Source organism: Sclerotinia sclerotiorum, genomic scaffold (assembly GCF_000146945.2).
Source record: "Sclerotinia sclerotiorum 1980 UF-70 scaffold_4 genomic scaffold, whole genome shotgun sequence".
In the NCBI taxonomy this organism is placed as follows: Eukaryota; Fungi; Ascomycota; class Leotiomycetes; order Helotiales; family Sclerotiniaceae; genus Sclerotinia; species Sclerotinia sclerotiorum.
Window position 1 is genome coordinate 1,153,416 of NW_001820832.1, and position 26,217 is coordinate 1,179,632.

The 26,217-nt window shown below is 41.1% G+C and overlaps 8 protein-coding genes and 1 non-coding gene across 9 annotated transcripts; 5 read left to right on the plus strand and 4 right to left on the minus strand.

Annotated features, from left to right (window-relative positions):
- Positions 1 to 1,734: 1,734 nt before the first annotated feature.
- SS1G_03529 (hypothetical protein) lies at positions 1,735 to 6,624 on the minus strand (the record flags this gene model as incomplete). Its single annotated transcript, XM_001595390.1, has 2 exons — positions 1,735 to 6,435; positions 6,586 to 6,624. The coding sequence occupies 2 exons, from the start codon at positions 6,622 to 6,624 to the stop codon at positions 1,735 to 1,737; spliced, it is 4,740 nt and encodes a 1,579-aa protein (XP_001595440.1).
- A 748-nt stretch (positions 6,625 to 7,372) lies between these two features.
- SS1G_03530 (predicted protein) lies at positions 7,373 to 7,552 on the plus strand (the record flags this gene model as incomplete). The annotated part of the gene is made up of 1 exon (XM_001595391.1): positions 7,373 to 7,552. One exon carries the CDS (start codon positions 7,373 to 7,375, stop codon positions 7,550 to 7,552), a length of 180 nt encoding a protein of 59 aa, XP_001595441.1.
- A 1,219-nt stretch (positions 7,553 to 8,771) lies between these two features.
- SS1G_03531 (hypothetical protein) lies at positions 8,772 to 10,051 on the plus strand (the record flags this gene model as incomplete). The annotated part of the gene is made up of 2 exons (XM_001595392.1): positions 8,772 to 9,065; positions 9,287 to 10,051. 2 exons carry the CDS (start codon positions 8,772 to 8,774, stop codon positions 10,049 to 10,051), a joined length of 1,059 nt encoding a protein of 352 aa, XP_001595442.1.
- Positions 10,052 to 13,199: 3,148 nt separating this feature from the next.
- On the plus strand, positions 13,200 to 13,889 carry SS1G_03532 (predicted protein; the record flags this gene model as incomplete). Its single annotated transcript, XM_001595393.1, has 1 exon — positions 13,200 to 13,889. The coding sequence occupies one exon, from the start codon at positions 13,200 to 13,202 to the stop codon at positions 13,887 to 13,889; it is 690 nt and encodes a 229-aa protein (XP_001595443.1).
- A 2,320-nt stretch (positions 13,890 to 16,209) lies between these two features.
- Positions 16,210 to 16,749, minus strand: SS1G_03533 (hypothetical protein; the record flags this gene model as incomplete). The annotated part of the gene is made up of 2 exons (XM_001595394.1): positions 16,210 to 16,277; positions 16,581 to 16,749. 2 exons carry the CDS (start codon positions 16,747 to 16,749, stop codon positions 16,210 to 16,212), a joined length of 237 nt encoding a protein of 78 aa, XP_001595444.1.
- A 550-nt stretch (positions 16,750 to 17,299) lies between these two features.
- SS1G_03534 (hypothetical protein) lies at positions 17,300 to 19,047 on the minus strand (the record flags this gene model as incomplete). The annotated part of the gene is made up of 4 exons (XM_001595395.1): positions 17,300 to 17,407; positions 17,503 to 17,688; positions 17,758 to 18,529; positions 18,602 to 19,047. The coding sequence occupies 4 exons, from the start codon at positions 19,045 to 19,047 to the stop codon at positions 17,300 to 17,302; spliced, it is 1,512 nt and encodes a 503-aa protein (XP_001595445.1).
- Positions 19,048 to 21,421: 2,374 nt separating this feature from the next.
- SS1G_03535 (hypothetical protein) lies at positions 21,422 to 22,108 on the plus strand (the record flags this gene model as incomplete). The annotated part of the gene is made up of 1 exon (XM_001595396.1): positions 21,422 to 22,108. The coding sequence occupies one exon, from the start codon at positions 21,422 to 21,424 to the stop codon at positions 22,106 to 22,108; it is 687 nt and encodes a 228-aa protein (XP_001595446.1).
- A 604-nt stretch (positions 22,109 to 22,712) lies between these two features.
- Positions 22,713 to 24,909, minus strand: SS1G_03536 (hypothetical protein; the record flags this gene model as incomplete). Its single annotated transcript, XM_001595397.1, has 3 exons — positions 22,713 to 22,877; positions 22,954 to 23,234; positions 23,838 to 24,909. 3 exons carry the CDS (start codon positions 24,907 to 24,909, stop codon positions 22,713 to 22,715), a joined length of 1,518 nt encoding a protein of 505 aa, XP_001595447.1.
- A 561-nt stretch (positions 24,910 to 25,470) lies between these two features.
- On the plus strand, positions 25,471 to 25,542 carry SS1G_14593. Its single transcript has one exon. It is a non-coding gene; the product is annotated as a tRNA-Met (tRNA).
- Positions 25,543 to 26,217: the final 675 nt, after the last annotated feature.

The following is a 26,217-nucleotide window of genomic DNA, read 5'->3' on the forward strand; positions in this document are numbered from 1 at the left end:
ATGCATCTGACATGTAGGTAATGTAACTATCTTCTTCTTCGACTTGAGGATATACTCAGGTGAATGAGTCCAATAAAGTGTTCATAATCGACTGCTTTGTTATCTACTTCCAGCATGCGATGGCTTAAAATACTTGCACAAGATTATTCATGGGCTATGATCATGTAATTAATCAATACAGTATTGAACAAAGGTCAGACAATTCCACATCTCAGCAACCGCAACTTTCGGACGAAACGTTTAAATCCTAATCACAATACCTTCTGTTAGCAGTTACCATAAACATAGACTCAGTGGAAAGATACCAATCTCTGCTCGGCTATATATGTATATAAATCTTCAACCATCAAGACAATCTTTTTCTCCCAGCTCAAGTGGTTCTTACAAGATGTTATTAGCGAAGAAGCAAAGCTTTGTGTTGCTTTCGAGGGAGTGGAATTCTAGGTTTGATTAAAATAGACAATAAATTATATACAAAGTATCTAAAAGAAGAGATAAAACATTTCTACAATTCCTCCTCGGCATTGATATAATATATATTCCAATCTTCACTATAATTCCAAGTCTCCTGTTCACTATTCGCCTATGATAGGGATGTATAAATTTCTGTTACGACGGGCTACACAACTACCATTACATGACCAAGGCACGCGATTACAAGTGATCAGTAGTGATCATAGAAGCATGAAGGTCTATATAACCAAGATGGATTTCCTTTGTATAGAGCTTCGTGCTCAAGATCAATCAATTAGTATACTCTACTATTAGTTACGAATTGCATTATTGTCATTACTTTAAGTCCCTGCTTGACGCCTAGTTATAAACCACCTCGAGAGCCTAGAGCACTTCCACGTGATCTAGACGGCAAATCTCGTAACACTAGATTGAGAAGCTCTCTGTAGGAGAGCTTCGCACTTCCATAGAACTATGATTATGAGTGATTAATATAAAAGGCCAATATAGCCTCAGTTCTGCCTTATCAGCTTCCCACTATTCCCTGTGTAAGGTCATTCCTTTTAACAAATATTAATATAATTTTAATATTATATTAAATAATTACTCTATTTAAGTAATTTAATAATGATAATTAATTCAATTTATTATAATATCAATTTTATAGATAACGAAAATCATATATAATATTTGTTTAAGATCTATATCTGTATTTCATCCACTCCCCTCCTCTTCTCTTCTTCCCCTCCCCCCTATTCCCCCCTTCTAGAACAACCAAATAATCAAACACCAATCAACCAAATCAACAAAACATACAAATAAGAATTAAAAAAGATTATATATATATTCTAAATAAACATAAATAAACATAATATATATACATCTAAATAAATAGACGTATACATCTTCAATCTCCTAATCTCTTGATCTTTAACCTTCAATCTCCAAGCCTTTTCCATCCATCCATCCTTCATCCCAAGCCTGAAGTCCATCCCAATGGTATCTATTCCTCTCCCAGCCTCCCAGCCACGAAACCCTAGCCCTAATCCTAATCTTAACCATAACCATAACCATAACCCAAATACAAGTATACAAGTATAAATACAGATACAAATACAAATAAAGTAGAAGAAAGGGAGAAAAAAAAAAAGACATAGTGCATATACAATTAATTCCTCATTCATCCATCAATCACCATCCACCCACCATCCACCAGCTATCACCCATCACCATCACCAATCCTCAAATTACCAATTACAATTACCACCACCACTTTACCACTCAATCATCCAACCTAAACATTTTCCTCAAAGCATGAAACTTTTTCTTCTTTCTCTGTGCACCACCATGAGCCATTATATCCACATCACTCAAACCCGTAGCTGTGAATCTGCGATTACCTACATCAGGTCTCGTCGCATCCAAAATAACCTCTTTATTCTCTCCGCCGACAATCCCCCCTCCTGTATCTGCAGAATAAGGTCTTCCTTCTTCAAATGGTGCTTTGAGCCCTAGATCATCCTTTTCATCAGGAAGAGGCCACGAATCACTATTTTGTTTTGGATTCTTCTTTAATAATTTAGGTGATAATGGATTACCTAATGAGTCTTGCCGTTTAATGGCTTCAAGATCCGATCTGCTACGTTCAAGTGGTGTATCTCTTCTCGCAGGGCTTTCTCCATTGTATTTCCTCACCTTATTATTAGAATCTGGCTTTTTGCGAAAAATAGATAATATACCTCCACGTCTAGCATTAGTTGGTCCCACAGGAGAAGTCGCAATTGTACCTTGACCATTAACAACTTTAAGCATTTCGCGACCAGAACCAGAACGTTGTAAATCCCCAGATGCGAGAGCTTTATTCCGAGATGATGGTCTAGTTCCATTTTGTTGAGACTTTTTAACACTCTTGGCTGTCGGCGGCCTACTCTCATCATCACTATCCGGAAGATCCGAGGAATCCCCATCCTCATAACCTGCAGGTCGAGGTATACTTCGAAGAGGTGTACCCCTTGATGATATAGGTCTAGCCATTATAGGTGTTGGTTCATCATCATCACTCGAATCAACAAAACGACTTCTAAAACCAGGACGAGGTTCATCTTCATCACTGGAATCAGCGAATCTGCTTGACTTTGACTTTTGTGCTGGTTTAGCTGATAAACTTCTGCCGAAACCGGGAATTTGAATAGGAGATTTTGCCCGAGAAGTAGACTCATTGGAATTTCTTAAGGAATTTCGCATCGTACCACGCATGGTAACTGAGGGAGGTCCACCAGGTGATGCTGATCGAAGACTAAATCGACTTGAACTTAAAGGAGATTGTTGACGACCATTATTTGATGTTTCACTGCCACGACGCATGGATCGCCTCATACTAATTCCTTCTGTTGCGGGTCTAGCACGTTTGAAACTAGTATCACTATCACCTGATGATTTACGTCGAAGAGGAGTTGGTGCCACCGTTGTGATATGCCTTTGAGAAACAGGTGAACCAGCAGTAGCAGCAGCACCTTGAATAAGCCGTTGATGTTGGTTATTAGCTTGAGAACCTGCTCGAATTTCACCAACAGGAAGGGATACAGGCCTTTGCTTCTTCTGAAGTGTTCCATTTTGTGTCGTTCCTTTCGTTGAACCAGATCCTCTCATCGATTTTCTCATTTGAACATCCGATTCTGCGTGAGGAGGTTCCGAGCGCAAAGATGATCGCATAGTCGTTTGAACGTGGCCATTCGGGCCTGCCTTTGACCCTGGCTGAACCATATAACTCCTTTCGTTATTGCCTTGCTTTTGAACGATTGGAAATGAAGATGCTTGCATCGTTTGCATAATAGGAGAAATAGGCGATTCTATCGTTACCGACTTCTTCTTTGCCTTCTTTGACTTTGGAGCTGGCTTTTCCTGTTCAGTTTCTCCTTCGGCGTCTGCATCTTTTTGTGCCTCTAATTCCAATTGCTTTTTTCTGTCCACTGACAGGTTCGTCCAGTATTGCTGAGCTTTTCCCCATCCTTCTTCTGGATCGGGTTCACTACTTTTCCTTTGTAATTGACTTGACATATGCGCTCTTTCTTTCGACAATCCTGCCGTTGGACTATCCGGTATAGAAGCGTCAGATGCTAGGACGGCTGGTTTCATTACAGGACTTTCTACCACAGCATCTAAGGACATAAAACCACCGTCATTTGTTTCGTCAAATTCTTCGGCAGCATCACTATAAATGCTTTCATTCTCAGAACCATCTTCCGACTCTTCAAAAATTGGTGCGGGATGAACTGTTGAGCTTTGTCGTGTATTATAATCGAACTCCGAAGTATTAGGGTCATCAGTCTTTGATTCCGACATCGTAGCCGAGCCAGCCAGACCATTCTCATCAGCACCGCGAAAACCCTCATCTTTAATCCGATCCTCAGAAGTTGAACTTGAGCCGCCTGAAGTCGGAAAACCACCAGGTATATTCAACCATTCTCCGGATTTCGTAACTTCAGGGTTTGGACTAGGAATTTGAACAGAAATTTCCGGAATATTTTCATACATGTCGTGATCATCAAATTGGTCTTTCGTTGGACTTGCCAAGTCTCGGTATGTGTTAACATTTCCATCTTCTGGTCCAACTTTGACACTGTTACTTCTAGCAATGCCAATGGTGTTTGTATCCATGCTATAAGTGCTGCTAGCATCTGAAAGCTGCCCAGTTCCTTCCACAGATGTTGAGTCAGGAGGTAAAGGCTCACGAGATTTCGAGATATTCGCTGCATTCTTTGAAGTAGCATCTTGAGCGATTATTGCACCTGCTACATGATCATTCGATTGTCCCATGGGAAATTCTGACACGTCTCCCACTTGAGATGCGAACCGTGGTGATGCAGGAGCTTTGACCGGTGCAATAGTGTCCGCTGGCTTTGGTGGTCTGACTAAAGGTCTTTCCTCTGTCTCTCGAGGATTTTTTCTTTCCCTCACGCTTCCAAATGATGGGAGAGCCGGCCTTGGTTTCATTACTTCATCATCATCGTCATCATCCGTAGCGGTTATGTCCTTCTTTTTCCCACGACCAATATTAAACCAACCACGCTTAGTTTGTGGGCTAGCAGTAACAGGCGAATCAGAAGCAATTATTGTCGATTGACCTAAAACCATGTTACCACCATCATCAAAGCTTACTCTGTTTCCTTTCTTTCTTGGTTGGTCCTCATCATTAGACGCTTCACTAGGTCGAAGGGAAGCTCCATCGGAAGGTGATGGCCCTCTTGGTTCCATCGAGGACACAGAAGAATGTTTTAAAGCAGATTTTCGAGGAGACACAGATCGTGCAGGTGGCTGATGTCTAACCATCAAGGTTTCGGGAGTTGCCATAAAATGTGGAGTTCTCGCTGGACTCACAGATTGCACGCGGCCGCTACGAGGAGAATCTCCATTTATTATAGGGGTAGGTATAGAAGTCGTTGGAGGTTGACTTGCAGATCTGGTATGTTGAAGTTCTTCGGAAACATTTGCCGGTGCTTGTGCTCGACCATGACCCCTACCAGCAGCCGACCGAGGTAACGGGGATGGAGAAATAGTTCGTGGAGGTTCATTCCAACTAGCTGAAAGGCCTCCTTGTCCATGACGCAACGGAGAATCATCCTCTTCTTCCTCCCTTTCTCTATCTTCACGAACGACGGATGGCTTCTTCACTAATGACGCACCTGCTCGAGTTTTATAATCATATGTTTGAGATGGCGCATCACTCTCATCAGCGGATGAATATGGTAGAATTGATGCTTGGTCACTATCAGAATCATTGATAATGACCCTCTTCTTTTTCTTCTTTGGTGGAGCTGTCACCGGAGATGCTTGTTGGGTATATGATTCCGAAACAGGTCTGGCCTCAGAATTTTTCCAAGAACTTTCGACTTGTGCTTGTGAGGATTTCGGTATAATGGTAGTTTTTGATATAAGCTGTCTCGATTGTTGAGTAGGTTGTGATACTGATTGCTGAGTAGGTTGTGACATTGATTGTTGAGTAGGATGTGATATTGATTGTTGAGTAGGATGTGATATTGATTGTTGAGTAGGTTGTGATATTGGTTGCTGTACAGTTGGCGTAGTTGGTGTACTTGATGTATTCGATGCCTTTTCCATTGCATCTACTGCCGTCCCTTTAATCCTCCCACCCACCGTTCCAGCCGCAAGATGTGTACCTTGCGCTGACGGTGTTTTCTTCTTCTTCTTCACTGGTGCATTAGCAATTTCATTAAGTCTTTGCTCGATGGCTAGAATATCTGCCAGGGGTAAGAAACGCCTTGTATTAGGATCGTATACTAAATTTTGGTTATTTGGCGAAACGATTCTAGGATTTACACTTGAGATTTGATGACATGTTAGCCGTCTTTGTCCTTCAGGAGACATTGGCCTTGTATTCGTAGGGTAAGAAAAATTGACGGACCCTCTACTCTCCCCATTTATCCCAGATACACTTGATACACTTGGGTTTCTTGGACCCATCCCTAGCGATGATGTCGCCGATGGTCCTAGACTCGAACCACGCCCACCAGGTTTGGTTGGAGGTGGTGATGCGATTCTCAATCCAGTGGCATCCATACTCGCAGATCTCCGTGACGATTTACCACCAGCTGTGTTTATATTCTTTGGAATCGCAGGTACTGGTGGTGCATCATGCGCACTAGGAACTGGTGAAGATCTAGATGGTGATGGATCACGAAAAGTTCGTTCAGTCATCGAACCGGAACTTCCTCTTCTCACAAGGGCAGATCCTGGTGGACCACGTACGGAGCCACCAACAGAACTTCCAGCAGAAGAGGTTGAGCCGTTTCTCCGAATTGTTCTCTTCGTTTGAATATCTGCCACTGATGTAGGTGTAGTTGGTCTAGATCGTAATGCGGCGGCAGCTGCAGCGGATGACAAGGAAGTATTCGATGCTCGAGAGGATAGAAATGCCTGAGCCGCGGCGGTCGCGGCAGATGCGCTGACATTGGAATTAATTGGCTGTAAAATCAAAAACTTGTTAGCATTTGTTACAATTGTGGCTGCATGTCTTCTCAAAAGATCTCCGGACCAATGCGATCAAGCTGTCGCGCAACATTCACAACTTATGAATTCGTGGAACGTATGTTGGATGGAATGCAAATAACGTACCGGGTTCGAACTCGTTCTTCTCTTTCTATTCCCAAACATATTGATCGTCGTAGGCGTAATGGCCTTTTGAAACCTCTGCCAACTATGGGCTAATGAGGATAATATCGCATTGAGGAAATGAAGTAGAAAATGGAAACGAAGACTTTCTGATGGATTTCCCTTTTCTTGATGCAATAATATGACGATCCTGTAACACCATTCACTGCACGATGCGTGATGATGACTGGTGGTGTAGGCGAGGAATTTCGGAATCACTGGGATGTTTTGTATCTCTCGTACGGTGTTTGGTTGAATTGATTTGTGGCTGATGATGCTTGTATGCAGGAAAACAGTGGATTATGGTCGGGCGGTAGGTGGTAGATCAAGATCGTTAATGGAGATTTTTGATGCTTGAAATGGATTATGGGTGGATACTGAGAATATGCAGCAATGTGGCAATGAGGGTGAGGATGAGGATCAAAATCAGGGAGTATTTGACGGGATTCTTGAGTTGTAGTGGACCTCCAGAGAGACGAGGTCTAAATAAAGTTGTGTACAATACAAATATTATATACTCAGTACATAGATATATTGTGAAGACCGGAATGAAATATTCAAATGAATCCTTGTAGTGAAAGGATACAGCAACGTGAATAAAAAGTAGGGAGGATTTGATGACTTTTGAATATAAGAATGAACTTTAGATAAAGTTGTATTATAAAAATTTATTTAGTATATAGATATAGTAGGTAAAATAAGTATATTCGTGACAGCCCAGAGGAAATAGATTCATTCCATTTTAATAAAAATGACGCAAATGAAATTTTCATCTACAAAGACAGAGCAGAGTGAGGTAAAATTTCAAAGATTTCTATGTTCATCTACACGCCAGCACCAACCAGCACCAGCACATATTAATACCTCTTCACCATCCGTCCACTCATTTATTCATCCATTCAATCAATCACTTCCTAATCGTGGCAGCTGAAGAGCGAAAGCCGGACATGAGTTCGTTCTCCCAATTACCAATGAAATAAGAGTTCAAACCGCATGCATCGATCGACTCAACATAACATTTTAAACCTCCACTTTGCACCAGCCGCCTTCTTTGAGCTGAATACCCAAGATCTATTTGGAATGTCCCAATAAATATCACGATGATTACCTAGTAGATACTCGAGTATTTACATGATTCAAAGATCAAAGTTTACATACAATTCCCTTCCTTGTCCTTACCAGCAAGTTTGTGATGATATGCATGCATGCGTGCGTCCGTGAATTGAGCTAGATATGAGACGGCTTGAGGGGTCTTTTCCAAGGTTTCTTCTAGATTTTATTAATGCGATACTACTCGAGTAGAAGAGAAGCTTTGAAGAATGTTACACAAAAGGCTGGTGGACAACAGAGAACGTTACTACCGATAACGTTACTCATATGAACTTTAAAAACAATATCCTACCCCGTCAAAATTTTCAATTGAAACACCGGTTGCTTGATATATGATGTTTAGATAGGTAATGAAATATCATTGATCCTCTCTACGAAACAACCATCACGGATAGATATTTAGATAATCAGATATTCAAAGGATCAACAAATATATCTCGGTCACTAAAAGATCCGTTCTAGACACTATGTTGAAAAGGACTAGACTCGAACTATCCCAATTACTATATCCAGTACGTAACGCGTTATGACGTAGTTAAACACCTAATCAATCAACTCTTCATTGTATTTTTTACTTCACAGCTTAAACTTCTCCTATAAACTAATTACCTAGTAATGAGCGAATCTCTCCCTTCATCTCCCTAGTATAGAATCCCTATATCCCGATACATATTTTCACAAATCTATCCCTCCAATATCAAATAAAATAAAACATCACAAAAATGTGAAAATTCCCTTCACATATGAAATTATCCAAACCGGTAAACCAAGAAGCACTGGCCAAAGCTTGGCAATTTTGTATGCATTTGCTTGGATCTACAAAGTACCGAGGATCTCGTTCGTAGATCGATCTCTTTCTCCGCAATTAATAACTTGGTATATACTCAGTACTCGAGTGTTGCTACATTATTTAGATGTGAATAATTGAGGATAGAAATATATTTTATATTATACTATTACAATTTCAAAAGCCAGTGCAACAAATCATTATCCTCTAATAATCATCTCACTCTCATTCAACATTAACATCAACACCAACAATGTCCCCACCCCTCCCCCCTCTCCCCCTCCCAGACGAAATAACATCAACCTACATCCCCACCCTCAACCTAACCTACCACATCCTCCGCGCCGGGAACCCCTCTCATCCACTCCTCCTCCTCCTCCACGGCTTCCCCGAACTCGCCTTCTCCTGGCGTAAACTCATGCCGCTCCTCGCCTCCTCAGGCTATCACGTGGTAGCACCCGATCAACGCGGCTGCGGAAGAACCACCGGATGGGATACCCGAGCATTCTCCTCTGTTGATTTAAATTCTACAACGCTTGTGCGACTTGTACGTGATGCGGTCATTTTGGTTAATGCTTTGGGATATAAAGATGTGAAATGTGTACTGGGTCATGATTTTGGGGCTGTGGTCGCGAGTTGGTGTGCGCTGATTCGTCCGGATGTGTTTAAATCGTATAGCTTTCCCTTTTTCTTTTTTTTCTTATTCTTTTTCTCTTTTTTCTTTTTTGGAGTATTGGTGATTTTTATGCAGACTTTCCTAACGAACAGGAATATAGAGTAGTAATAATGTCACATCCCTTCAAAGGAACCCCCATCCTCCCGACCAACACCTCCACCACCAACCCCACCCCCGCATCCCCAACCCAAGACATCCACGAAGCGCTAGCCCATCTTCCCTCCCCCCGTAAACACTACAAATGGTACTACTCCACCCCGACCGCAGCCACCGAAATGGACAATCCAAAATCCGAACTCCTCCCCTTTCTCCGCGGATACTTCTACCTCAAATCCGGCCACTGGACCACCAACACCCCACATCCCCTAACCTCCTGGACCGCTTCCGAACTTCAATATCTCCCTCCTTACTACATCATGCCTCTGCACTCTTCCATGCGCGAAGTAATTCTTCAATCTATGCAAAATGAATCTTCATCTCTCGTCCAACAATCCATGAATAAATGGCTCACCAACGAAGAATTATCCGTCTACGTAGATGAATATTCCCGCACTGGATTCCAAGGAATGTTAAATTGGTACAGAGTTATAACTGATCCGTACTGGATGAAAGATACGGAGCTTTTCGCGGGTAGAAAAATAGATGTTCCGTTGTTGTTCATTAGTGGTGAGAAAGATTGGGGTATGTTTCAGGAACCGGGCGTGTTGGAGAAGATGGAGGATGTGTGTTTGAAGTTTAGGGGTGTGAAGGTCTTGGAGGGAGCGGGGCATTGGGTGCAGCAGGAGAGAGCGGAGGAGGTGGCGGGGATTATGGAGAGGTTTTTGAGGGGGGTTACGTGGGAGGGGGTGGCTTATTGATTTAGGAGGTGGGGAGGTGAGGATTGGGGGGTTGTTGGGAGTGGGGTTGTGGTATATTTGCGCGCTATGGATTCTTACTATTTAGCGCACAGTTTTAGGGTTATCAACTTTAGTCCTTTCTTACTCTGTGAGATTATATTGGATCTCAGTATATGATATACCTGCTATATCCGGAATATATATAAGATTATGAGAATAGAATCCAAATCTCATTGAACCAACTACAATTTACCACTTTCACACTCTCTTCAAAATTTTCTCGACAAATCCTTTCTTTCTCCAGCTTTACCAACCTAGTAGTCAACGGTATACGTACGAACTTACTACCCACACAACTCCCCACTCTTAATTTATTCTCATCTACTCAATAAGATTCGTATAGAATTTTCTACTTCTCCTCTAGCTCTAATATAACAGCGATCATAGGATCACTTAATACCTACTAGATACCAATATTAATGTAACGACGGCTTCGGATCTCGTATCATGTGACCAATTATGTAATCACATGGTCCCTTAGATCCCCTCGGTCTCTTTATCGAAGGGACCGAGGGGACCAAGGGGACGATTAGCATGAAGGTCTATATAACCAAGATGGATTTCCTTTGTATAGAGCTTCGTGCTCAAGATCAATCATTTAGTATACTCTACTATTAGTTACGAATTGCATTATTGTCATTACTTTAAGTCCCTGCTTGACGCCTAGTTATAAACCACCTCGAGAGCCTAGAGCACTTCCACGTGATCTAGACGGCAAACCTCGTAACAATTAATACACTAAACTGATTTTTCCATTTCAGTAGATGGAGTATTTCCTCTTATAAATTTTTTTTTTGCTAAATAATTCTTTATTTAAATAAGAATTTATTACTGCAGTAAAATTGAAGTTTTTTAGTTAGGTATTTAATTTATAATTATGCAATCTTAGATGTTTTTTTATTTTTTTTAAAAAATATTAATTTAAATTTCTCTTAATATGGTCTTGTGTACATTTCCACAGTTAATCTTGCCCTCTCCTAATTCTACTACGAGAATGGACTTCCTCAGGGATCAGTCTTCTAAAAGTTCAATTCCAAAGTAGTTAAATAAATCCATTATGCATTCACGAAGTTCTTCTCTCCGCACATCCAGAATCTGAGATTTGGGTAGAAAAGTGAGAGTTCTTAACCATGAGCTAGCTACATACATAAAAAAAGGTTCTTCTAAAATGAAGACTGGTGAATTATCCCTAACGATATTGGGTACGGAGCTATTTGCTTTCTATTTAGAATACATTTATAGACAAGTGGGTACACCAACTTTGGTATGGAGTAAGATATTTTTGGGTTTGTTTTGATAGTTATACAATTCTTCGTTGCGAGATGATATCGCTACTGTCGAAAGCGTGCAAATGGCGAATATCAAGTTCATCGTCATACTTTGACTTCTATCATCGACATGAGACTACATTCCAGCAATTTGGTAGATCTCTCAAAGAATTGCGAAAGTAGTCGTTAGGGGTAATTCTTTTATTCGCAGCACCTCTATTTGTATTATGCTACTGTCTTTCCGTTTACAAAATTTGGATGGCGATATTCTACTCGAATATATAATATCAGAACGATGAGAAATTTTATGTATAGGTAAATCTTAACCAGACAGCTATTGTGAGAGAGACTGGCTGAAGTGTTCATGCATTTATTGGACGTAAGTACGAACAATGTGGCATTATAATCAGAGCATTGTGAATTTGTCACCCAAGCAAGGACGTCAATTGAGGAAGATCAACTTCTCTCCCCCTGGATCAGTGTTTCTGCGCCTTTATGCAATCTCACATTTTCGATCTTTCAATTCTGTATCGATTGCGAATAGCCATCATATCGCTTGAGGAGTAAAACTCTCTTGGGAAATGTTGCATCATGGAATCTTCCCACTTCAAAGATTGAGGCAGCAATGATGCCTTCACCAACAAGCAATTTCAGATATTCTAGGAACTAAGAGCATGTAAAATCACTCTTGGCCGCGTATATGAAGAGAAGATGAGGCTTTTAATGAGCAGGTAGAATGATATGGCACTGCATGAGGATGAGGAAGAAGATGTTGGGAAACGCGCAGAGAACAGGTCGGAAAATGCATTCGTGTTGAATATAGCAGTTTCTTCGCCCGCGGAAGACAATTGACCACAGCTTCGTGAATAATATCTGTTTGATTACTCGAACACGAGCCCTTTAAAGCCCTTTAAACATGGAAACACTAGTTGTGCTACTGTGGGATATTCGATAGGTTTATGGATTTTGTGTATGTTGACTAGACATATAGTACAAGGTGAGTATCCAAAAACAGACGGATATCAGGGAAGAATATTGAAAGATTATATAGTACATGTACTCGGGTTTCTCGTGACTCAATGTGACACCCATGAAATAGTAAGTCATCTGATATTAGGCGAGGGCGATCACTCGGCCCAATAGCACAGCTGCACTAGCAACTGATACTTCCATTCAAATGACAGAGTTGAGAGTGTTCCAGTCATTCTTCGTATAGGAGATTGATTCAACTTATCTACTACGTATACATCGTATGATGTGGTAGTAATACCTGACTTATATGTGCAATCGGAATGCTCATCTCATATACTTACCATGAGCTAGCTGTCATTAAGCAAATGTTTTTCTGTCTTGATTCTAACCTGATAGTATCTCAAGGACAAGTTGGAAATGTGATGTGTATACCGGGTATCCCAATTACTATAAATATTTATAATTATGTAGATAGCCAAAGCCCAATATAACATACAGGTACTTAGGGAGATACTTATTGCAATGTGACGATATGAAGGAGAAGCGATCAGAAATGCCAAGCATTTTATCTAGGGTAAGCCACTAAAAATTAGGCTTCACACTAAGCAAGAGCCACTAAATGATCATTACCACTTACGACATCGTCCCGAATGACAACAAGACTGAATACCTAAATAATATCTCTAACTCTACAATATAATTCAGATCTTACATTTCCACTTACGTTAACACTTACACTTACAATTACAATTATATTCCACAATCACGACTAAATTCCAAATCTATTCTACGCATCGCCTGTACCAGCATCTCCTGGATTGCGGAATCTTTATATTCTATCGGAATCGCGCGATTGTCAAAACCCCACAATGTCCACAACCATCACAACCACCACAGCCCCTTCATTCCTCAACCTTCCTTCTGAGCTCCGCCTCAAAATATGGTCTAACCTTCTCCCCGGCCCTCGTACCCTTCCAATCCGCTATTCTCGAGTCAATAAATCCTATTTTAGTCCTATTCCCCCTTCAATCCTCCTATCTATCTCCTCCGAAACCCGTACTCTATTCCTCGAACACTATGTCCTCCTCCATCTCAATCCCTCCTACAACTCCACAATATACATAAATTTCTCCCTGGACACGCTTTGTTTTGACCACGAAGAATGTTCAGCAGTAGGAGATTTGGCTTTGGATTTTAAGAATTGTGCGCAGAGCAGTTTAATTCAACGGGTGGATATTGATGTGCATTTATGGGAGATCTTAAGACTATTTCGATTCGATGCTCTTTCCGAGATTAAATATTTACACGGGTTGCGGAATTTGACGTTGTTTATGAGGCGGTATGAGGAGGAGCAGCAGTGTTATGGAGAAGCTTTTGAGAGGAGTAGATTGGCGAGGAGTAGGGAATTGCTGGCTGGTAGGATGTTGTTTGAGGGACAAACGACGGATAGAGAAATTGCTCAGTGTCAGTGGTATGTACAAATGGTGAAGTGGGAGGTGGAACATGGGGATGATGAGTGGATTAAGGGGAAGCCGAGTGTGCAGATGTGGATAATATGAGGGGAAGGAGTTTGATATGACGAATACGAATAATTGATTGGGAATTTTCCAATGGAGCTTCCGCAGTTGAAGATTCAGCTCATCTCTGAACGCATACTTCCTGGATTGATATCATCACACGGAAGAGGTTCATCTTGGGTATTTAGGACTCACAAAGTACGAGAGGGCTTGTTCGAATAATGTTTATCTAATAGAGGATGACTTGATAGAAGTGAGCGCTGGGTGTGGTGTCCTAGTGGACACCTATAAACAAGGACTTTAGCTCAATTCCATGTATAGTAGGACCTCATGATACGGAACTGAAAATTTTGTTTAATTAAAATTAGTTATTAAGAGATATCTGAATGATACATAATAGCAATATGAATATTGTATAATGATCTAAGTTTCAATTTTTGATATTTCCGAAAATAATTCTGCAATGATTCCTTGTGAGAATATCAAAATTTATTTTCTATTTCGATTTATATCGGATTTGATGCTTTAAACTTTGCGAATAATGATTATAAATAAGAGCCAGAAGAGTCAGCTATACATGATATGAAGAGGCACTAAACCTAAAAAAGAATCGAATATTATCAAACGAATGACCTGTGTACCGGTATCGCCAAGAGGCTAAGCTTTTCCGTCAAAGTTCGGTATTAAGCAAGTTTTAGTGTATAATTCATCGTCTGTCTAATCGTCCTCCTCATCCATTCCTTCTTATATCGCCACCTTCCCCCCCCTCCTTTTCTTCGTTCTGCTTTGAAGCTGATCTTATCAATGAGCATCATCACTAACATCATCTTCATATTCGTCTTCATCATTACCTAGACTACCCTTACTCCGTTTGTATATCAATTCCTCAATCATAAATTCATAATATCAAACCTCATTTTCTAACCACAATACATGACATTCTGCTATCAAATGGGATGCCCCGAAAAGTTTGTATTTGATAACTCTCTATGACGATTTTGAGTCACTTCGTGTGCTGTGCTGTTATTTGATTTGACTTGACTGATGATGGGAAGAGTATAGGAGAATAAGATATAGGTGATGGGTATTGGGCTTGCTGCTTCCTTGTTACTTCTAGGTTTTACACCGAGTGGTGGGTAAATTAGAGGGAGGTCAAATCATCTCGAATTCTACTGTACTACTCGGACTGGAGGTGTGATGCAATTGTGTTGTTACTTATAAGTTGGTCTTCTGGTCGATAGAGGTCTTTTATATTGGGAATAATAAGCATTTCGTGCATATCAAACAATAAATCATAGCAGGAGCCCATGCGTTGGTTAGCGCACTCGCTGATGGTGCAGAATAGATAGATTATGAAGCTGCCGAACTAGTTTTTTGAAAGTTAGGAAAGATAGCGGCGACGTCGACGATGCATTATTGCTGGTAAAAATCGGATTTTATTGGGTTTCTTGAGACCAGAAAGAGCATCAGATTGAATTGATTGATTCTCTAGCTAAGCAGTTAAGCTGCGAGTATATATTAAAAAAATGAAGGAATAGGGTTAGGTATTCGGCCTTCGGAATTAAAGTGCTTTGAAATCAAAATATTGAAAGCAAACAAACAGTATACCAAAAAGGAAAGAATGAATTAAAAGTTGAGTTTTGTTTGCTCCTTATATGCATCATGCAATATATATGCATATGCTGCCAAGATCCCAGGAGGTCAACAGTTTATCCCTATCCGAGAGTATCTCCTTTGGTAATCCATGTACTGCAATGACCTCTTTAAGGAATATAGCTGTTAGGGTTTCTGCAGTTAAAGTGGTTTTGTATAGTACTAATATTATATATTTGGTTAATCGGTCTATGATAATTAGGAGATAGTCGTATTCTACTTCTGTCGTTGGATCTTTGGATTTAGGTAATGATCTTATGAAATCCTATGATATTGATTTCTATAGTGATGATAGTATTTCGGTTGTATGTATCTGTCTGTAGGGGGCATAGCAGGAAGCCTTGTTCCTGATACATATATTACACTCTGTGATTACTTTATTGATTATGGTTCGGAGTCCTGGACTCCAATATTATCTTTTAATTCTTAAATACATCCTTTGTACTCCTTGATATCTATAAGTTGGCAATATATATTGTTCTTCGATGAATTCGGGAGCAATGCTACTTGGTAGCTATATTTTCCCTACTATCCGTATCAATCCGTCAACGGTTACTGGTGGCTCGGGCTATTTGACATCTTCCTTGTTCTGTTGTACCTTTATGAATTTGTTTCTTCAGACTTCCGTTAGTTTATTTTCTAAAACGACGATTTCTGTTAGATTCGGAACGAGATCCCCATTTGGTAATGCCTTTAGGATTGCTGTCTCCTAGTAGGTCTTATCATCCTCGTAACCTGGTGGCCTACTCAGTGCGTTTGCTCTTGCATTATCTTTGCCTTTGATATGTTTGATTATTAAATCAAAATTGGCCAATTCCTCAGCTCATCGAGCTAGTCTACGATTATCCAGGACCTTAGTGATAGTAAAGGTTCGTAGGTTCATATAATCAGTATAGATGATTACTGGGAATTTAGCCTTTTAGAGGTAGATCCTCCAATGTTTCAATGATTTGACTATAGCCATAAGTTCCTTCTTATAAATATTGTAATTTTGTTCTGTTTTATTTATCTTGCTGGAATAATAAGCGATTAGGTGCAGTTTCCCGTTGTTGTCTCTCTGGAGATGGACTCCTGCTATACAGGTATCGGAAGCGTTTGTCTCGATGATGCTCTCCCGATTGTTATGATAATTATACAATATAGGTTCCCTAGTGAATCTATCCTTGATTTCTTGAAAGGCTTGCTTCATTTTCTTATTCCAGACGAATCCCACACCCTTCTTTGTCATCTCCATAAATGGTTCTACCATTTTGGAAAAGTCTTTGATGAATACTCGACAAAAGTTGGCGAACCCTAGTATGATTTGCATATCCTTGACATTTCTAGGTCGTTCCCAATTCTTTACTTTCTCAGTTTTCTCCGGATCTATGCTCATTTGTCTTGGTTCTATAATATATCCCAGGAAGGTTACCTTTTTGATACTAAACTCGTATTTCGATAACTTGAGTCGTGAATCGACCTTCCTAAATGCCTCAAATACCTTAATGATATATCCTTTATACTTCTCTACCTTCTAGGAGAAGACTAGGATATCATCCAAGTAACAGATTACAAATGAACTAAATTCTTTGAGTATTTCGTTGTTTTGTCGTTGGCATATGGCAGGTGCATTTGTTAGTCCGAACAGCATGACAGTGTATTCCTATAGCCCAGAAGGTAGTATAAAGGCAATCTTCCATTCATGCCCTTCCTTGATTCATATCAAATTGAAAGCATTTCTCTGATCCAATTTAGTGTAAATCACTGCCTTGCTCAATTTATCCCTTAGCTCTTAAGCTTTGAATATTGGATACACATCCCTAATAATCCCATCGTTTACTCGACGATAGTCCCCGCAAGGTCGACCATTCAGGTCTCCCTTCTTGAACGCTAACAATACATTGGCTGCGTAAGGGGACTTGGATTTCCTAATCCATCCTTTCTTCTTAGTTTTAGATCTGTATTCTTCCTATATTCTCAGAGTACTGGGGTTATATGATCTCAACTTCTCGACCAGAGGTACAAATCCCTCTTTGAAATTGATCTCATAATCCCAAGGTTTATGTTCTGGCAGGGCTCTCAAATCCTGCAGGTCTTCGAACAGCTTGGCGAACTTTCTATACTGCACTAGAATCTCTTTTGCATTGGTCTTGTCGACCAGTGGAGGATCCGTGGCTGTTATAGCATAGTATCCAGCCTTCTCAAAAATCTATTCCTTCAGGCTATATAATCATTCATTCTTATATCTGTAACGATCGAATATAAAGGTATCCTTTACCCAATCAATGTTTGGATTATGCCTCTTAATCCAAGGGGTTCCTAAGACAATTGCATGTCTGCCCAACGGTACTAAGTCCATTTTGACTTGCTCGGTGTACCCTCCTAGCATGATCATTTTGATGGCGCTAGTTTGTCTATGTACCCAACCATCTACTCCGATCTTCTTGCCTCCCAACAGTATCAGCTGATAGGGGTGCTCTTTTGGCTCGATGGGGATCCCATTTTCTTTGGCAAAGTCGGGATCTATAAATATTCCCATAGCTCCTGAATCGATCAGGGCCTTGACTTCCTGATTCTCCAGGTTGACTTCTATGATTAATTGTCCAATCTCTCGGAAGCTACCCTCTAGGGCACCCGCTTCTCGGGATCCCAGTTTCTTGGTTCCAAATCTTACTTGTTTCTTGCCCTTCGCGGCGAAAGGCTTTTTCTGGGAACAATCCCTAAACATATGTCCGCTTTTCCCATAGGTGAAGCATAGGTTGTTTTCCCTGCGTCTCTTTTTCTCTTCAACGCTAAGTCCATTTGGTTTTTGGTGGCGTTCAGCTCCGTCCAATTCCATTGGATCGCTGGTATCATCGTATCTGTTCTGGCGCTGATGTTTTGGAAACTTTCTACTCTCTTGAGTGATTCCCTTTTTCTCCATTCGTTGTTCATAAAAACGATTGTCAATTAGGATAGAGATCTCGATTAACTCGGAAAGGTTTGGCGGTTTCGGAGCTCTAGCTAGCTCGCCCTTGATGATATCCTTGAGTCCCTTATAGAACTGGGATCTAAGATAGTCATCATTCCATGTAATACGCCCGGCTTATTGTTGGAATTTAGTAGTGTAGGCTGTAATTGACCCTGTCTGCTTAAGTTGTCGTAATGTTCTCTCAGCCATATGATCGGGGTCAACTTCCTCGAAAGCTCTATTGAATCCTTGTCTGAATGATTCGTAAGTATTGAAGAGGCCGTGTGTCTCAGGTTTCATGTTTTCATTGAGTTGGTCGTCGGTTGTCTTAATCATTAAATCATTGAAGAAAGGTTCGATCCAATTAAACGTAGTTCCTCGGAAGAACAAGATCAACCACAAGATCCTTTGCATTTGTGTCAAGAAGAGGTGTCCATTGAAGGCGTAGTAAAGATCAGCTTGTGCGACAAAAGCTCGATGCTTGCTACGATCTCCGTGGAACAAGTCAGGGGTGGATACCTGGGTTGCTCGTCTCGGCTCTATGGTGGCGGCGGCCTGCTTTAGGGCCCCGATGGAAGTAAAGGAAACTAATTCGGTGGATTGCTGACTGGAATCCATCGTAATTTATATAGCTTAACTGTAACAATGCTCAAAATGTAACGATACTGTACTAAAAACAGCGATTACCTAAGGTTTATCGATTGATAATTATGGATTAAGGCTTTATTACTGGTATTCACTTGAAAATGAATTCGTTACTAGATCAAGTAGAATGTAAATAAACTAATTGATAACTAAGTTGAGCACGAAGCTCCTAAACTATGAAACTACTCTGATTATATAATGAACGATAAAGGGAGCCCTTAGGAGCTTTCTGGCTCCTCAGGGCTCCTGGAGCTCTAGGAGCTTTGAGGGCTCCTAGGGCTCTTTATCACATGATTTCTGATGGTGCATGCGCATACGATCTTCAGGTGACCAAGATCACATACTAATTCGATGAAATCTGATCGTGTTTGCACAAGGCCTAAGCTCTCCTAACTAATCAGTTTGCTACCATCGTAACACCATCAATCCTAATGGTGAATCGTGACAATAATAGATTAGAAATTTAAATTTTAAATTACATAGAAAATCTTTTATTGATATTTTTAGATTTTTCAAAGGTTAAAAATTAGAATATTTTGATTAATAAAATTTCTGTAAATTTTTTTCTAAAATAAGTTGATCTATTCAATCAATTATAATATAAATATTTGAAAAACTTTTATAATTGATTTTTGTTAAAGTGAATGGTTCCTGCGTAGCACGTGCACAGGGCACTAGTCCTATTAGGACTAGATTGAGAAGCTCTCTGTAGGAGAGCTTCGCACTTCTATAGAACTATGATTATGAGTGATTAATATAAAAGGCCAATATAGCCTCAGTTCTGCCCTATCAGCTTCCCACTATTCCCTGTGTAAGGTCATTCCTTTTAATAATTTTTAATAATTTTTTTTGAAAAGTTATTTCAAATTTTGATATTTTTCAAATTTGTACATAAATCCTATATAAATGTTACGAGGTTTGCCGTCTAGATCACGTGGAAGTGCTCTAGGCTCTCGAGATGGTTTATAACTAGGCGTTAAGCAGGGACTTAAGTAATGACAATGATGTAATTCGTAACTAATAGTAGAGTATACTAAATGATTGATCTTGAGCATAAAGCTCTACAAAAAGAAATTCATATTGAATATATAGACCTTTATACTCCTTAGATCACCTTGGATCACCAGTGATCCTGAGTGATCCAGTATACCTGTTCATATACTCTGATGATGCGTGCATATGAGTTCTTAGAGTGACCGAAATTTCATAGTAAATTGAGCGAATCGAAACCGATTTGCATATGGCCCAAGATTACGAAAACGAGTCAGCTGTTACCATTGTAACACTAGACTTAATTCAAAAAAATAGACAAACATCAACGACACCACATCATTGTGTTTATGATAAACCTGCAGTGACCTATGCAATACATAGTTGGAGCATTCTTTTGGCACTCCAAAATATTAAAAATCATCTCTCAATACTTGATACTCTTCCCTAGCATCAGTTCGTCCCAGCTAATCATCGGGACCGACTAAAGGAGAAATATCATCAAACTTCCCGCTTAGGAAATTAGGAAGTCATCTACTCCTCAGACCACTTCTTTGAAGCAACATGGAATATAACAATTCTCGGCATATCACCGGTACTCGTACTCGTACTCCGTTCAGATACCTACCTACATCAATTGTTAAGATCAGACTTAATTTGTTTCCATATAAGTACCGCCAAGACTTTCGGTACCGAAACTCTGCAAGAAAGGCAATGCGGAGCCCCCACAATTATTCTCGCGTGGAACTTTCAAATGCCCCCCTTTTTCTTATATTATAATTTTTAGATTCGTAATGCATTACGATGATACGACGATGGTGTCCTTTGGCGGTATTATCCGCTTCGCGCAGTCGGATTAAGCTTTAGGTTAAGTGTCTCTGTAAATCCAAACTGTCTGATTGTTTATGTTTCGAATCCGCCGATTTGATATGCGCTGATGTTAATTCTTTGTCTCTGTATCTGGATAACTGGATATCTTGTATGCATGCAGCAGCATATAGCAGGGGAGTACGTACCACCTCTACTGTGATATTCTGACGAACAACAGAGGATTAGCTAGGGTTCCAGGGTCTCGCTCCTTCAATGCCCTCGAATGTGTAAATACAACCCAGTGGTTTTCTTTACTTCAACGCGGCATATCCACAATACCTCAATCAGTACTCTCGATCCCGCATATAGTCTGCACGGTACTTACAGAATGCCACAAGCGCCAGCAGTGCCATACTGTCGAACAGGTTAAAGCTTCAAGTATAAGAAGTTCCAATCGTTCTTACATTTCTCATCTACTCATCCTGCCATCCATCAGCTCATCTCTTGTAAACCACATTTCGAACTTCCATCGGACCCAATAATCATAATGAAGATCTCGCAGACTACCTTCCTCGCCTCAGGTTTGGCATCAATTGCCTCAGCTCAGGATACAACCTGTAGCACCTCAAGCCTCAATACTACAGCCTCCACTTGGACTGTCGCAGAAACCGACACCATCTTCAGCATCGCTGCCGCCACCAACCGTGGTGTTTGTGATATTGCACGTGCCAGCAGAATGCCAGATGCTGAATACATCGATACGGGTATGGTACTTATCATTCCCGCTCAAGTCTGCAATCCCGACGACGAGTCCTGTCTCCTCACTGCCTCGAACGATACCACCTTATGTGTATATGGAGGACCTCACACATACACCACTGTGCGCAATGATACTATCACCAAGATCGCTACGAAATTCAACGTTGATGTTTCGGTGCTCTCAACCAATACTACTACTGGCATGCTCAAGGTTTCATCGGTCGATGAGATTATTACAGCTGGAACTCTGATGAAGGTGCCTCAATGCAGCCCTTCTGAGTGTACTGTTCAGCCAATTCAGTTCACCTATGGTGTGTATAAGGATTTGGCTGAGAAGTATCATACTACCGTTGGACAGCTGTTTGGATTCAACACTGGATATCGGTACAGTGATTCTGTTGAGTCTCTTTCACCTGTTCTTACGATACCTATGAATTGCAAGCCGCTTTCCGATAATATCACTGTTATCTCATAAGACACTTATGAGTGGAGGGGCTCTGAGTGGGTTATGAAGTATATGGGCGTAGAAGGATGTCTGGTGAGGAGTGTATTGAGCAGTAGGGTGATGGTTTTCGTGGGTAATAACGTGGCTTTGCTATTACCACGTTATCATACCCTGATGCAATGTTAGTGATAATTTTGGGGATATGATGAATAGACTGTTCCATTCTATACTAAGTAGGAATATGATATAGATGCTGTCAAAGAAAATGTGCTTTTGTCTTTGGTGTTATGCAGTTAAAAAAGTTCACATGCATCCATCCACCTCTCACCGAGGAAACATTCCATCGTCATGCCATGAAAACAGGATCGTGACTGGAAAACTTTCGGTCTTTCTTCCAACGCATTTGGTTCCACCAAATGACTCAATGCTAGCTCTGTAAAAGCATAAATAGTGAATCAAATTGGTCATATAGTCGTAGTCAAAAGTTCCGAAGCGCAAATTATCTGCCCTGTGTAATCTAGCGATGGACGAAATAACTGCACACCCACAGAATAAGAAACTATTCATAGAAGTTGCCTAGATTTAGTAACAGGGCAATCTAGGTAAATTTTCTTCTCTCCGTGATGTTCAAAGTTCATGAATGATCTAGATCGGACACTTTAATGCCGACGTATTCAGAGAAAAGGGCTTTGTGCATCATTAGAATCTTGCGGTATCTTGACGACCACTTAGTTCCGTAAACTGGAGGTTTATGATCGCAAGTCCGCTTGCTCGTTTGGAGAATAATTTTTTGTTGGCTCTGTCTAGCAAAACTTAGAGCTTGAATTCATCAACATTGTCTTCTTACTTCATATATGAAAGGCAGCAAGCCATACAAGTGCACTATCCATCCAGCGGTGTATATCGGTAGCATCTTGGAAGCCATTTCTGCCAGCACTAATACCATCGTCCAATTCTTCTTCATCCAATTCTTCTAGGTCAAGGTCAATCCATGAGTGCCGGTAAATATCCTGCTCACATCGTGGATAGCCCGTCACTCGCAGCCATTCAAAGATACTTCGAGTTGCTAACTCTGACAATAATTCAGACTTCAGTTCCCTGTCCTTCCGCACCTCTGAAACGACATCATCTGAATTGATGGATATTCTTGCAAACTCTATCTCGGTGTTAAAACCACGGTCTATGGAGCTTTTCCCATCGACCAGCTCCCAAGACCAACCTAGATATTGCAATTAACGCCCTGGACATTTTGCGTGCTGGCGAACTTCGATCTCAGTATCACAAAGTAACGTAGTGCCAAACGGCTTCCAAGGACAAACAGGGACTCTCGAATGACCCTCAGACTCCATGAGATAGAGTAAGCGGCACTCGTCGGAACGAGATATTTCGTTATTACTAATAGCACACGGTGTTGGAGGCCTGGCAAGAACAAATGAATGTGTAGTTGATGTCCAAGCAGAGGCATGAAATTCGACAGATAATAATCCATTGCGAACGTACGGGAGGATGATTTGCGCCATTTCACTGATAATAGCGCCTAGCCATAGTGACGCAAGTTTGGTTTGGCGTTTACCCATGATCATAGCCAGCGCTCCATAATCGCCTCTTTGAACGATTGGGTCAATGATCGAGAATATTGGTTCTAACCATGGACTAACTAGGTTACAAGAAACTTCAGGATCAAAAAATGAGCCGCAGAGGAGCGACTGCATCCCGCGACAATCGCAGCTTAAGGTCATATAGTAAGGCAGAAGTTTACCTTCTTCAAAAACAATCTCTGTCTCCAGTCTTGTCGGTGAGAATGGCGGCATGCTTGGGTAGATAGGAGTCGGCGGTAATGCTAGAGACATTGTCTTGCTTGCAATAGGATAGGAGTTAAGTTTCGGCAACGATAGCGTCGCATTCATGTTGCTGAGAAATGGAAAAGTCAAAGTTACAGCTAAAGCTGCGGAAGATTGACTGCGAGTGTTATGAAGGACACAGAAGTCGGAGAGAAACGGTAGGGCCTGCTCGGATGAGGGCGGCATGGCTGTCTCAGAGTACGATTTTTGATATTGTGCTGTCCTTCGAAGCTTAAATCTCCGGGTAGCAGCAATGGAAATAGACCACGGCGAGCGATAGACTTTGCTATCTCGAGTAATTGTCGCCCGCCAGCCTTCACCGTTGGCTAAAGGTGCAGTCCACCATCGCGCAGCATCATCATCTATATCACCGAGATCAACCGCAAGGTCATCAGGTAAGTCTTCATCGCCGTCGCGCACCCATTTAGCTTGGGAACACAAATAGTATATCTGGTCACATTTCTTGGCCGGCGCGGGTCCGGTGCCCTTAGACTGTTGCATTTCCACCCAGAGCGCTGATAAAATGTATGCGCAAGCAAATGATATAATAGCGAGGCAGTTGCCTCCCTCAGGACTCTCTTGTTCGCCTTGAACCCCCGGCCAATCGGAGAAGGGGGATTCATCCGCAAAACAACACCGCGTTGAACTTTGGAGGCCAAGAAGTAGCTGGTGGTGCATGATCTTCTCTTTAAGAGAGCAGCCACCTTCAGATATACACCATGTTGAGCATCCGTTGAAGTATAGCGCGGAATCATTGCTGGTTGATTCAGAGTGTCTAAGCTTGAATCGAGGGGATCCGCAGTCTTTAGAGAAGCCATTCGCTAGGAATGCTGGAACTCTGCCAAGGACGTTTCGAAGTAAGACGCAGTCCGGTTGGAGCCCATCTTGAGGGTTCGTCTTTGCAGTACAAGACAGCCATGTATGGTAGCTTCTTGCTAGCATGCGTTCCGTTTCCGCTTGGCTTAGTCGAAGAGCATCTTGTACGACCATCTAAGCTGGAACATATTGGTGTTCGTAGTGTTGTGATGAAAGAATTCTGGAAAGCAATACACAGACCTTCGATGGTGATAAGAAAAATTGACGCTACAGAATGGAAAGTACGAATAAGTTGAATGGTGAAGTGACATGCATATGAACACCCTAAGGATGGTCAAGTTTCTTTTGAGGATGTATCACGCGATATTGATTCCCTTTAGAAAAGTTCATCTGCCTAATTAGGTTACTGCCTTTCAGCATTCAAAGCTCAATACTAGGTAGTCTACTTTCAATTCGAAAGTACCATAATGACGGAACTCGCTGAGATGTACATGTCTCCTAATTAGGCTTAGGCGTTCAGCGGCCCGTGGATTTTTCTACGCATCTCCCCATTTCCCCAAGATGATCCCGAAATCGATCCGAATAGTGGCCCTCCCTCCTATTTGATCCTACGAGCGAAATCACAACACTCTCGTTTGCGCTGTGACTAATTATTTCCACGATCCCATTCATATGGATGTGTGGTGAATATATTTAATTTTAGTGTCATAAATAATCATCTAATAAACACAAATAAGCAAGTTGGCGCAGTGGAAGCGCGCCGGGCTCATAACCCGGAGGTCCCCAGATCGAAACTGGGACTTGCTAACGTGCGAAAATTTAATTTTTTGCCTTTTCGATCGATTCCCAGTATTCTTCTTTCCGCCAGGAGGTTGGAGAAGATATTTGCTACAGGACCGCCCCTTTTGCTGATAATCCTTTTTTTTTTTAAAAAAAAAAAAAGATATCAAGAAGTGGATACTACCGATAAGGAAACATGCTAAGCTTAACCCTGATCTGCCCCCCTTCAGGTAATCCTCTCGGAAAATGAGCCGGATCGGGATACATACAATAATCCGTAAATGCCCCACCCTCAAACCTTCTCTGCTTTATTTGCAGCAGCTTCACGATTTGACAACTACACAGAATGCAGCCATCGGAGTTCCTGTAAACATCATGTTTAAAAGATTTTCAGGTATTACAAGTTATAACTCACTATATTAGTGTGGTTGGCATGAGATGAAACAGAGTCATCCAGTAAGAATATGAGTCTGGTTCAAGGGATATCAAGTGGTGAGTGTTTGGCGGAAAGCATTTTGCCCTCAAGCCGCCGAAACTTTTTGCCATTTGTTTGAAGAATGAAAGCTCATCACATCTGTGCCGTGGGACTAAGTAGCCATGGCTAGCGTTTCTATTTCCACCAACCTCCTTATCCTCCTACCTTAATTACAATTGTAATCACACACAAAATACTGGTTTCATCACTATGATTTTGTCTCTTAT